The following is a 13,336-nucleotide window of genomic DNA, read 5'->3' as shown; positions in this document are numbered from 1 at the left end:
TGGGAAGTGGGGGAAAAAATGAAAGGCTTTATAATTGAATATAGATGATGCATATTGTTCTTTTCACTTCTCTTTAGGACATTCAGGACATAAAAGTTAAGTGTAATATAGATGGCACAAACTCAGTTAACATACCATCTATAAGCAAGTGGATAACAATAAAGAAATGGGACTTCTTCAAAGACAACATCAATGTTCAAAGAACATATACCTCCCTTCCACAAAGGAGATGTGAAGTTAAACACAAAGCCCAAGTGAAAGAGCATAAAAACTGAACCTTTTGCATTCATAGGAGACATGGGTTTGGATCCAGTCGAATAGAATTGAACTTAAAGCTACCAATGGCAAATACAAACTTTTCAGTCCTTTTTACAGTGGATTAATGCATGCAAGCATTATGATGACATAAGCTAACTATTTGATATTTATCGGACGCTTTATTAAGCTAATTAGCATTTGAGAAAGCTAATAAGTTTAGTTGTTGAAGTCGCTAGGAGATAGATAATAGCAATCATGGCTTGAGCCTCACCTCCTATAATTAAGATAAAATTGCAAGGAACTTTGCTCATCTTCTTCTCAAAAAGTAGTTATTTATATCTTAATGCTAAACTTGGTTCTCTAACATTTATCCTACCTAATAAACTTTTCTAAGATCTTTGTAAAAAAAACCCAAATTGTTGTCTTACACTAGTCATAAATTAACTAGATTGTTTGACTTGTTAATTAGCATGCCAATTGGAGCCAATTTGCTAAGAGTTAAATTTCATATGGTTGTAGAGAATAACACAAAATTGTATCTTACCCTCACTAATTATAATCAACATCTTCTGCTGCAAAATCTAGCTTAATAATTGATAAGTTGACTTCTTTTCAAAAAAATTGATAGCTTCACACATATGGCATTCAATTTCTACAAATTTGCCGAACAATCATCATTTTACATAACGACAATTATTCGCTCCACATACTAGTGGAACGAAGTAGGATTTGAATGAAGCCATTGGGTGCAACTAAATAACTTTACTAGTGGTTTTTGGTACAAAAAGTTTTGCAAGCTTTACAGCTACATCTATCATTTTTTGCCACTAGCTTAAGTTCAGAGCTTCTAATAGTCATGCATGAATAAATACTTTATTTTGAATTGCATCACAACTGCCCATGGTTGCTTAAAAAAAATATTGTTACAAGTAAACTTCATCCAAATTGAAGCAAAAGCCCAATATTTCCAAGGCATCAACATTCTTGATCACAAAATGTTACTAAAGTTTAAAGGTGATCAAGGACACGAAAAAATCCTTTTACCCACTAATAAGCAAGGCATCCCAATTTCTTTCTCTTCTGATGTTCGCACCGTCAAATCACCGTCAAGTCAACATCGGACGGTCGAGATGATCCCCATCACAAGCCAGGGCTTATCCTCCGCTTCTTTTCCTCTCCACCACCTTCGCGACCGCGCTTTCGGGCTCTCCGTAGAACCTCCCAGAAACCAGCAGCTAATTCTCCCCTACTTCCCTTTTTTATATATATTCCCGCCATACCTCTCACATTTTCTCCGCCAAATTCCCTGAACGCCGCCGCCGGAAGAAGAGCAAGCGAGCAAGATCCTCACCGGATTCCGGCCATGGCGGCCTCGCTCTCAGCCCACTACCACCTGCTCAGCCTCGTCCCCCTGCCTTCCAAGAGCTCCGGGAGGAGCCCCTCCGTGGCGGCGCTCTCGTTCCCCGTCTCGCCTAATGGCCGGAGATCGCCGAGCGCCCTAAGGGCCCTCAGGTGGTCGGAAACCCTAGGGAGGAGCTATCGCTTCGTCTCGAAGAGGAAGGGGAGGTCTGGGAGCGGTTCGAGGTCGGTCGTCATCCGATGTGATGCGTCCAAGGATGGGAGGGTAATTTGTCTCCTCGTTGTTGCACTTTTTTTTTTGTAGCGATATTTGTTGAGTTGTTGAGTAGTTGCTGCTTAATGTCGACCAATTTGGGCTCTTTGCCTTGTAGATTTTTCTTATCTTGTTTCGTTTCATCTTAATTCGTTATCAAAGAAGGAACTTTGATTATCGAATGAGTCTTTTTCTATGTGATTTTGCTTTCTGGATTTTTTTTCTTTTTTGTTTTTCTGGGTGTCATGTTACGTAGCTTTATCCAAAGAGAGATGGAAGTACTTAATTGTGTAAAGCGTACATATTTAACGAGAACAGTGCGAATTCATTGAAGCTCTGCTTAGATATGTGAATGATAGCATCATTTGGAGCTCTAACTATCTATGATTAATTTTTCTTTGACGATGAGAGAGTAACTAGCAAGATATGGCAATGAGTCTTTAATAGCTAAAATGAAATAGTACTTGGTAACTAGAATAGCAGAAGGAATCAAACTGAACCTGTGTTGCCTAGACTAGTATAACTGGCATCACCTTATATCATTTTCCATGCTGCTATTAGTACCTCATTATTGTAATTAGTTCTTCTGAATGAAGAGTTCTGATTCTGTTTGAGCAAATTGAATACCAAGATGCTATGACCATGAACAAAATGGTTCAGATTTTTGTCTGGCATGATTATCGTGATGTGCATAAGAAATGCTAGGAACACAGTTATGATAGGTGGTCCACACCTGGTGTCAGTAACGCATCCACACCTTCATCTGTAGTGATACATGCAGTTTTCTTCTGGACTTGTATATGTTTGAGGTTCTGGGTTTTATTGGAAAGAATCCTGAGACATATAAACCAAATCTCATATAATATACCTTCTCCTTTGATAAGATATCCTGAGAAATTTACAAAACTTTAGATGCATGATAGACAGAATGTTTGGCATCAATTTAATGTTAACTTAGATGCATATTCGGCATTAATCTGTAGCCATGCTTATTTTATTATTTAACCATGCCATATTTTTTGGTACACGATTTTCTCTTGATTGTTTTATTCTGAGCAACATGTATTAAAACTTAATATGCTACAATTATGATATGAAATTACATGTACAAGCCATGCAAACACTGCATGCAAATTATTATAGCTTGCTATTTGCTCTATATTTTTTAAGTTAAAAATATTTTGACACCTTTGTTAGTGTTTGAAACAGACAAATATTTTTGACACCCTTGCTAGGGTTCAAAACAATCAAACTTAACCAAGATAAAAAATTATGTAATGGTTTATGCTTTAAAAGGGCGTTGCCTAATTATGGTCCTAGCGACCCAGGGTCCTGGGAGGGGCAAGCTGGGGATAGTCGGCATTTTTTTTTTTTTGGGCACAAAGTGTCTGCCTTAGGACTTGAACTTGTGCCATTGCTCTTGTCAGCCCAAATTATTTTATCAGTGCACCAAGCAATGACCCTTGTGTTTATGCATAATATACAATATTAATTTTTCTCTCAAAGCATGCACATAGATTAGTACATAGGCATTGCACACTGATACACATGCACACATGCATATACATAAAGATAATATGTTAGATTCATGATTTCCTTCTGAGAGTGTAATGATTGAATTTACATGTTTATTTTCATTTTAGATTACTCAACAAGAATTTACAGAAATGGCTTGGCAAGGAATTGTTTCATCACCTGAAGTTGCAAAAGAGAGCAAGCATCAGATTGTGGAGACAGAACATTTGATGAAGGCTTTGTTGGAGCAGAAGAATGGGCTTGCTCGTCGCATCTTTTCCAAGGCTGGAATTGATAACTCCCGGCTTCTTGATGCTACTGAAAAGTTCATCCAGAGGCAGCCAAAGGTTGTATAATCTGATATTTTGAGGTTGTCGCGATACTTATTTTCCATGTGTCCTATGTTCTTGGCGAACGAGGATCCATGAAGCTGAACCCAAATAGTTGGGAAAAAGCTAGAAGGCTGTCAACCACAGAAGAGGGTTTTTTTCTCTTGGTTGTCAACCAGAGTCCTTTTTGTTGCGATTATGTTTCCCTGTTTTCTTCTTTCCTTATATGAACGTAGTGCTGGAAATAGTTTCCCATATCTGACATGATTATGTTTTGTTGAAACTGTGAGTCTGGCAGATTTCAGGAGATCTGTGCCAAAATTCCCCATTGTTTTGGATTTTTAGCTTCTAGTCTACCAATTTTGGTCAACATGACCTGATCTGGTAGACCCTAAACTATTTTAAATATTAAGCCTCCTGATTTCTACCCAACCTGTGCAAGCTACAGTTATATAACTAAAACTTTGTCAGGCACCTATGTGTACCCCTATGTCTAATTTATCTTTTTTCACTTTATCTACATTTCCTTTCTCTTAACTACTTTGTTATACCTTGTGTGGTAGTTGGTACTTCATATCACTGAGTTAATAATGTTTCTATTATTTAGCACAATTACAATACTTTATATCGGTAAAACACTGCAGTGGAAAGACCAAGTTTCATCAATTCAGAGATAGCAACAAATGATGTTTCTTCAGACTTGGATTTGAACTCTTGTTTGGGTTATATCTAGTGTGTGATGGAAAGTAGTGCTGATGAATGGAATTGGAGGGAATAATGCTTAAACTTAAGAACCACTTGATATATCAATTTAGTTATTGAGATGTTTTTCTGATGATGTAGGAGGAGGGAGAGTTAGCTGTTGGGTTATCTATTGTATAAAAAGATGGGATAGCCTTGAATAAGTTTGACATCACATTTCTTAGTTCAGATGAGGCCTCTGGGTTTTGACCAAGCTGATACAAGAAGTATTTCATTGAAAGAACACTCACTTAGATTTCCGTTTCTCTGTCATGTATATTTTTGAAGGGTTATAGAAAGCATAATAGTATATATAGGTTCACAAGATCTAAATTTTTCGCTACTCTAATTGACATAGACTATGCTGAAATTTTTCATATAGCTTTATCGCTGGTATTGGTCCAGAAATCATCATATCCTGGCTCAGTTTCTTGCTGACATTATTGAAACCATGCAATCTTGTTGCCTTATGTCTTGCTCAGCACTATTTGTTCTCTTCATCATTGCAATAACTATATCAGTACAACGAAGTTTTCATGCAAATGAATCTTGTCAAGATGAAGATGAATTGTCCGTCTTTATGTTTGCTAGTGTGTGACTTTGCTTTCTGTCCTAATATTTGTTGCCATCTTTCCCACCTTTTCCTGAGTGTGCTACTGTGAGTGTTTAAGTTTATTGCGAGCAAACAATTCATAGATTTATTGGTTGTATAGATTATTTATTTTGATGTGTCTTTTCTTTAATTGAGCTGTTTGAAGTCTGTTTGCTTGGTTATATACTTCTTTTAGTGGATTTATGCATTCATTGCAGTCCCTTTTTTACTTTTTCCTAAGTTTCGACATTTGGTATTACTTGTCTCATGAATCACCGCATATCATCTGCAAATGACATGCACCATGGATCAACCTTAGAATGCTATAATACTTAAAGCATCATTGGGCTGCAGCCTGTCTTATAGCTACTATAATTAATCATCACTTTATCATCAACCATATGGTTGGTTTCATCCCAATTTTCAGTTCACAATTTTGTGTACAATCCCTTTTGCAATTTCTTACGTAGAGATCATGGAGGGAGCCAGTTTAATTTTGACAGAGAAAAAAAATGCCATCACATATGTTTATTAAATACTCATTTTTTAAGCCAATTATATAATTTTTTATTATATATAAACATATTTTTCATATATTGGTAGAGTTCTTCTAGATATTCATCACTTCTTAAGTAACCTTATTCTCATGGAGTTGTCTAACCATTGCAGGTCCTGGGTGAGACGGCTGGGTCCATGTTAGGACGAGACCTTGAAGCTTTAATTCAGAGAGCCAGGGAGTACAAAAAAGAGTATGGGGACTCATTTGTGTCAGTTGAGCATCTAGTGCTTGGTTATGCTGATGATCGGCGTTTTGGGAGACAACTATTTAAGGATTTTCAAATTTCACTTCAAACCTTGCAATCTGCTATAAAAGCTATAAGAGGAAACCAGACTGTTATTGACCAAGGTATAATGAAAGAGCTTGTTTTTTCTATGAAAATTGTTGCAGTCTCCACTGTTGTGTTGTACTATTTCACAGTAAACCTTTTTCGAATCCTTTTTTTTTTTTTTTAACTGTGGAAGAATGTCATCTTTCCCTGGAAATTTCAAATGTTATGATCTTTTCATGACTGCAAGTACTAGCTGCGTCATTGTTGACTAAATCTTTTGCCCTCAATACGTACATGATATTTTGGGATATCTCAACCTAGATAAAGCTGCCTTATCCCATTCGTAGGGCTCATGCATATTGATTAGTCTATTTGATATATCGATAAATTTTTTTTTTGCAGTTGACTTTCTTTTTGGCACTTTGCTGCATGATTAATCTTTAAAATTTAGGCTTTTTATTGGTGCAATAGTTGTTTAGGTGTCATAATTTTTGTTTGGACTGCATACCTGTATAGTTGAAATGCTACTCTACTGTACATGCATGCACGCAACAACACTCCCACAACAAGCAGGCATGCAGCAGTTACTCTCTCTCTCTCTCTCTCTCTATCCATTCTGTGTATGCGCTTTAAACAAAACTGAGATTTATCATTGTTATTTATTCTTTGACATGTTAGACTATATCTAATAAACCACTTGGATAAGTTGCAACAGATCCAGAGGGCAAGTATGAAGCCTTGGAGAAGTACGGGAAGGATTTGACTGCTATGGCACGTGAAGGGAAACTTGATCCAGTTATAGGGAGAGATGATGAAATCCGTAGATGCATACAAATTCTATCAAGGAGAACAAAGAACAATCCTGTATTAATTGGTGAACCTGGTGTTGGAAAAACTGCCATATCAGAAGGGTAATCGTATATTATGTGTTCATAAGGAAAAGTAATTATATCTTCTTCATGGTATTTTTTTCAAGTTTATGTTCTATATAATTGCCCTGATGCGTTATTTTTGACAGGCTTGCCCAGAGAATTGTGCAAGGTGACGTTCCTCAGGCATTGATGAACCGAAGGGTAGGCATTTAAGAAACCCAAATCAGTGAAGTATTCTTTATGGCTTCCAATATTTGCTCTAGAAACTACAAACATTGCTTTTTACTTGAAGTAAGACTAGGCATATTACTTTGTGAATTCACATGTGTGATAACAAGCCTTCTGGCTGCACACAAGTTTGCTCTGCCTATTGCTAATGCTGGTTATTAGGAATTCTGGTTAACCTGCTCCAGTGTTAGCATTATGTGTCATGAGTTGCACATTAGCCCAAAGTTTGTCAAGGCTATTTGATTAGAGGTTTTCTCTACAATTCGCTTAACATATCGTCTGAAAGTTTGCTTAATATGAGTTATCCAAAGGTTTGCAAGAGTTTACTGTTTTAGGTATTATGGAATTTAAAAGTTTTGGGGCATTGCTGGTTCAAGAGATCTCTTGAGAGATCGCTGTTGGCAGGATCGTTCCCGGCTGACATGCTAAACAGACTGAATTTTGCAATATCTTCTTTATGCTAGCCCTATACAATGTCACCATGTTTCTGGTAATGGGCTTGATAATCATGATATTTTGATGACGTCAATGTGAAACGGGATCGCATATACCGAATGCAATACATTCATATCATTAATGTCTAAGTTATGGAATGGTTTATGTTTTAAATGAAACTTGCTAACAAATTTTATGCATTGACTATTAACTTTCAAGATGTGAACTTTGCAGCTAACATTTTTGTACTTATCAAATAAATACCAGAAGCTGCATATAATACCAATCTTATATGGATATGATTCAGTAATGACAGCAAAATCGAAGTCTCATTCATGGTTGAACTGTTGGATTTTTTTTTTTCATAACTTATATGTACATTTCAACTTGTGCACAGCTAATTTCCCTTGATATGGGTGCACTCATTGCTGGGGCAAAATATCGGGGAGAATTCGAAGACAGACTGAAAGCTGTATTGAAAGAAGTGACTGAATCAGATGGTCAGATAATCCTATTCATCGATGAGATCCACACTGTTGTTGGAGCAGGTGTGATTTATGCCTATAATAAGTGATTCTTTATGCACAGTATGCATGGTTTTTTAAGAAATTTTATTTTTTCATAGCTGTTCTTTTTTTAAATTTGCACTCTGATTGTGTTAGGTATATGAAATGAGAGTTAACTCAGTTATAAATGTTTTACTCTGGGCTCATCAAATTTAATGACTAATAATTGTTTATGTACCTATTAATGTGGGATTGACAAAGATATCTCTTGCATATAGATGCATTTCCATTGTGTATGTACCTCTCTAGAAAATGTTTAATAGAATGGTAGACCAAGGGAAATTCATTGTTTGGAAAAGCTACTTTTTTTTTTTTTTGATAACATCATGATGGCAAAATTCTTAGTTCTTTTACATCTTTCTATATCACATGGCTAAAAGTAGCTGTTCCTTAGTTTATAGTGTCCCGTGATTGCTAATGTTTCAACTATATTAGGCATTTTTTTTGGAGAGTGGTGGAATATAGACTTGCAGGAAAGCACGTGAAGTTGAGAATTTGGCAGGTTAATACATATGCTAACATATTTTTTTAAATATAAATAACTTATAATGGATTCATTATTTTGTTAATTAAAATAAATTTTAAGTCTTCATGGCCTTATCTAATTTGCTTTGCTCTACATGATGGTTGGTTCATCGCTATGATCAAATAGTTGAAATTAGTGTCATCAAATCCCTTTATATTACTTACATCTAACTACTTGGATCTATGAGTTATTTGGTTTTCTCCTTCCCTTTTTAATTCTTTACCAGAATATAACACTCCGGATATGGTATAATGGTAGACTTACACCATATGATCGTATATGATACATTTTTGACAATATTGAAGCTAAAATCTTTTGATTTTTACCATCAGGTTTAGATCTGATTTATGACCTTGTACTGCCTTATAGACATATGAAGTATTTGTTATACTGCCATGGGCATCCTCATTCATCCTAATGGTAATTTTTATATTCATTAAATTTTACTCTATATGCTAACTAATGCTCCAAGCATTTCTATTTCAGGTGCCACGAATGGTGCAATGGATGCAGGCAATCTGCTGAAACCAATGCTTGGTCGGGGGGAGTTGCGCTGTATTGGTGCAACAACCCTTGATGAATATCGTAAATATATTGAGAAAGATCCAGCTTTGGAACGTCGGTTTCAGCAAGTTTATGTTGATCAGCCTACGGTTGAAGACACAATCTCTATACTGCGTGGATTGCGTGAAAGATATGAGCTGCACCATGGAGTCCGTATATCTGACGGTGCACTTGTGGAGGCTGCAATTCTTTCAGATCGTTATATCAGCGGGCGCTTTTTGCCTGATAAAGGTAAACTTCTGATTAAAAAGCCTCTTTTATTCCCTTAAATGAGGATGCAGGGGCACCTGTTTGCATGCTCAAAAAAAATAATATTTTTATGGACTTTGAAGAACAAACTTTATCGTTTAATGAAATGCTGAATTCTGAGATGTTTGTCTTGGCTGCAGCTATTGATTTAGTTGATGAGGCTGCTGCTAAGTTGAAGATGGAGATTACATCCAAGCCAACTGCTCTGGATGAGATTAATCGTTCTGTACTGAAGCTAGAGATGGAGCGTCTATCTTTAACTAATGATACAGACAAAGCTTCAAAAGATAGATTGAGCCGCCTTGAAGCCGAATTGGCACTCTTGAAAAAGAAGCAGGCTGAACTTACTGAGCAGTGGGAGCATGAAAAGTCAGTAATGACGCGTATTCAGTCTATAAAAGAAGAGGTACAGAGAGTTATTTCCTATTATTGTGGAATCTATTCTATAATAGATTTTGATGCATATACAGTAGCTTGTATTATTGTCAGTTTTTGTTGTTGAAATTAACCATGCATATCATCTAATTTGTCATGTTGTATACTGCCGAGATAGCCTGGTTGAGACTGGTAAGTTAATATGGGACTAACTATATAAGAAATTTACTTGAAAGAACTGTACCAACTCTTGCTATATTGTTCATGCATTTAGAATGCTGTGCATATGTGACTAATTTGTTAATTAAGAAGTCTTGGTTGTAGAATGAGGAAGTCAAATACTCCCATTAGGACTACCCTTTATACTCCCAGTAGCTTTCTGAGTTCACGGTCTCGAGCAAATAGTCCTTGAACATGGTAAGCTATTAAAGTGTCAGGATAAATTGGTAGAATTCTAAGAAAGATGTAAACGATTAATGGCAAGTACAAGGGTTGAACTTTCTCTCATACAGCTCAATGAGTAGGAAGGTCATTAGCCATACCCTCTTTATATTCAGTTGGCTGTATGTACCATTTTGTTGATATTTGTAACTAGGCTGATATTCTGATGCCCTGACACGAGCAAAAATCAGGGCATCAAGTGATTTGTGCAGTTCTTTTTTACTTGAACAAATTTGCACTTTTTCGTGAATGAGGAAATAGATATTCAACCATTATTTATTGAGTTTTAGTCTTATTATTCATCATTGTTGTTCTGCATTTGTACTACATTTTCATGTTGCTGCCTGTGACTTGGTCTGCTAGATTTATGTTTGTTGCTGACTTATTGTACATTGACGCAGATTGACAGGGTGAATGTAGAGATCCAGCAGGCAGAACGTGAATATGATCTTAATCGAGCTGCTGAATTAAAGTATGGGAGCCTTAATACCTTGCAGCGTCAACTTCAAATTGCAGAAAAGGAGCTGGATGAATACCAAAGTTCAGGGAAGTCAATGCTCAGAGAAGAGGTTACTGGAAATGACATAGCAGAAATTGTCAGCAAATGGACAGGCATTCCAGTTTCCAAGCTGCAACAGTCTGAAAGAGAGAAACTGCTGCATTTGGAAGAGGAATTGCACAAGCGTGTTGTGGGTCAAGACCCAGCAGTGAGAGCAGTGGCAGAAGCTATCCAGCGGTCGAGGGCTGGCTTGTCAGACCCACACCGTCCAATTGCTAGCTTCATGTTCATGGGCCCCACAGGAGTTGGCAAAACAGAACTGGCAAAAGCCCTTGCATCTTATATGTTTAACACTGAAGAAGCTCTTGTGAGAATAGACATGAGCGAGTACATGGAAAAGCATGCAGTCTCAAGATTGATAGGAGCCCCACCTGGTTACGTTGGATATGAGGAAGGTGGCCAGCTGACCGAGACGGTACGCAGGAGGCCTTATGCTGTTATATTGTTTGATGAAATTGAGAAGGCCCATTCTGATGTGTTCAATGTTTTCCTTCAAATACTGGATGATGGCAGGGTGACTGATTCACAAGGTCGCACCATCAGCTTTACCAATACAGTCATCATCATGACATCGAATGTGGGTTCTCAGTACATCTTAAATATGAATGATGAGACTGGGTCAAAGGATTCTGCCTATGAAGCTATTAAGCAGAGGGTGATGGAAGCTGCAAGGTCGATTTTCCGCCCCGAGTTTATGAATCGTGTTGATGAATATATCGTTTTCCAGCCTCTAGACCGTGAGCAAATAAACAGTATCGTCGGGTTGCAGGTATGGGTTCACTGCCCTCTGAATTGCTCTATGTTTATTTAGTTTTTCATAAGATATAACTCAGCAATTTGGATATCGACATTCTGGGGGTCTCTTATTGAAGATTGATTCCTCTCTCTCTCTGAGCATGGACCAAAGGAAACATTATTATTGTATTAAGTAACATCTCATATTTCACTAAAATGGTATCTCACAATAATTTCAAAAGTGAATATTTTTCTCCTTGTTTCCTCAGAATGTTTACTTGTTTATTTCTAATTTCTACTCATTTTATCTTTTTTTTATAAACTTTATTATTTGTCAAATATTTCTAAATATCAATAGTATGTGAATTTACATATGCACCCACACATTGCATACCTGCTATGCAGTACTCCAACATCCCTCGTACCAGGGCCATTTCTGAGACTTTTCTAAACATTAGAAAGAGAATAACAGCTGGCATTGATTTGATTTGCAGGATAGCGGGGTCAGTATGTATACAGTTTCAAAATATGTCATTTAGTGTTTTATTGTTGTAGATTCTTACTCAATTTCTACTGTAAGATTATTTTATTATAGGTCAGTGTGGTACCAGCCTTCTGTATTAATGTCTTAGTCATAGGTTTTAACTTATTGTATATTGTGTACTTTTTGTCTACTTGGAATATGGGGAGATGCTGCCTCTTGTTCATGTAGTGGAGAAAATTGTTTTAATCTAGAGGTGTAGCTCTAATGATACAAGTAAATGAGCGAGTCCTTGCACTGTGTTTTTCACTGACATGATGATATCTGTGTAAACAGTTGGAGAGAGTACAGAAACGAGTTGCAGATCGGAAGATCAAAATTCAGGTGACGGATGCGGCGGTTGAGTTTCTGGGAAGCCTGGGATATGACCCCAACTATGGTGCCAGACCGGTGAAGCGTGTAATTCAACAGAACGTGGAGAATGAACTAGCCAAGGGTATATTGAGGGGTGACTTCAAGGATGAGGATACCATCTTAGTGGACACAGAATTCTCAGCGTTCTCCAATGGCCAGCTTCCCCAGCAGAAGCTTGTGTTCCGGAGAGTGAATCCTGATACGTCGGATAGGCCTGCTTCTGAAGACCAGAGGGCTTTCTTGCCTAGTGTCTGATGATTTTCTTGTCTTCCCCCTTCAAAGTCCATGTAAAGATACACAGCTATGGGCTAATAAATAGCAAATGCTAATCGGCTTATTCATAATAAGATTGTACAGCATTCCCATATATTTTTTCAGCATTAAAATTCCTGAAAGATTAGTTATCAAATGAAGAATAAGAAAACTAAAGAATTTATGTCATTGCTCATTGTTCATTCCGGTGAAAACTTGTAAATGATCAGATACTTTCTTTTTGGTGGTGTGAGGAGATAGAAGGGGGCTTCTTGACGTTTTGTAGCTTGTTTTCAAGCTCAGTAGAAAAGTTGCGCTATGACATGCGAGAAATGGCTCCTATATGATCACATTTTGTCTTCATTTCTGACAATGCTTCGATCAAATGCTTACAGCTTTCTGGTATAATACAAATCCAATTTGTAGCAATGTTGGGAAGTACTGAAAACTGATATTTTTGTTGGAGGCAAAGCAAGGAAATTGATGCAAGCCTAAAGCTTTATATCTTTTGGATTCATCTCTCCACTGTATGTAGTGAAAGAGCTGATGTTGGGCATAGCTGAAATATTGGTTGTCCAACCATTTCAAAGTATTTTGTGGAGAGTGGAGACTAATAAAGTCCACCTAACTATGATTCAATCTTTTTTGACCTGAGCTTTGAATGAGGTTTATTTGTTAAATCATGAGCAAATAGTAATTGGCAAGACCAAATTGGTTCTTAACATGTAAAGGTTTTCACTTGATTCCTCAATGACATCTCCT

General features: G+C 37.0%; 1 protein-coding gene across 3 annotated transcripts; it reads left to right on the top strand.

The window, feature by feature from the left end:
- Window positions 1–1,458: 1,458 nt before the first annotated feature.
- Window positions 1,459–12,763, top strand: LOC103709261 (chaperone protein ClpB3, chloroplastic). 3 transcript variants are annotated; one of them, XM_039127527.1, is made up of 10 exons: window positions 1,459–1,882; window positions 3,514–3,732; window positions 5,717–5,954; window positions 6,584–6,788; window positions 6,896–6,950; window positions 7,810–7,960; window positions 8,991–9,299; window positions 9,458–9,723; window positions 10,535–11,461; window positions 12,245–12,763. In XM_039127527.1, exons 1-10 carry the CDS (start codon window positions 1,622–1,624, stop codon window positions 12,575–12,577), a joined length of 2,964 nt encoding a protein of 987 aa, XP_038983455.1. In that variant the 5' UTR covers window positions 1,459–1,621; the 3' UTR covers window positions 12,578–12,763. The 3 variants fall into 3 exon arrangements, with proteins under 3 accessions (XP_038983455.1, XP_038983456.1, XP_008792748.1); XM_008794526.4 differs by having other exon boundaries at window positions 1,460–1,882; window positions 6,593–6,788; XM_039127528.1 differs by lacking the exon at window positions 3,514–3,732.
- Window positions 12,764–13,336: the final 573 nt, after the last annotated feature.

Source organism: Phoenix dactylifera, chromosome 6 (assembly GCF_009389715.1).
Source record: "Phoenix dactylifera cultivar Barhee BC4 chromosome 6, palm_55x_up_171113_PBpolish2nd_filt_p, whole genome shotgun sequence".
Lineage (NCBI taxonomy): Eukaryota > Viridiplantae > Streptophyta > Magnoliopsida > Arecales > Arecaceae > Phoenix > Phoenix dactylifera.
This window is presented reverse-complemented; position numbering and strand designations above follow the sequence as displayed.

What these genes read in the sequence shown, in the direction of transcription:
- LOC103709261 (XM_039127527.1), top strand. Translation starts at nt 1,622, where the DNA reads ATGGCGGCCTCGCTCTCAGCCCACTACCACCTGCTCAGCCTCGTCCCC. An exon ending in CCAGACTGTTATTGACCAAG is followed by an intron (nt 5,955 to 6,583) that starts GTATAATGAAAG and finishes CACTTGGATAAG; the next exon opens with TTGCAACAGATCCAGAGGGC. An exon ending in AAAACTGCCATATCAGAAGG is followed by an intron (nt 6,789 to 6,895) that starts GTAATCGTATAT and finishes TATTTTTGACAG; the next exon opens with GCTTGCCCAGAGAATTGTGC.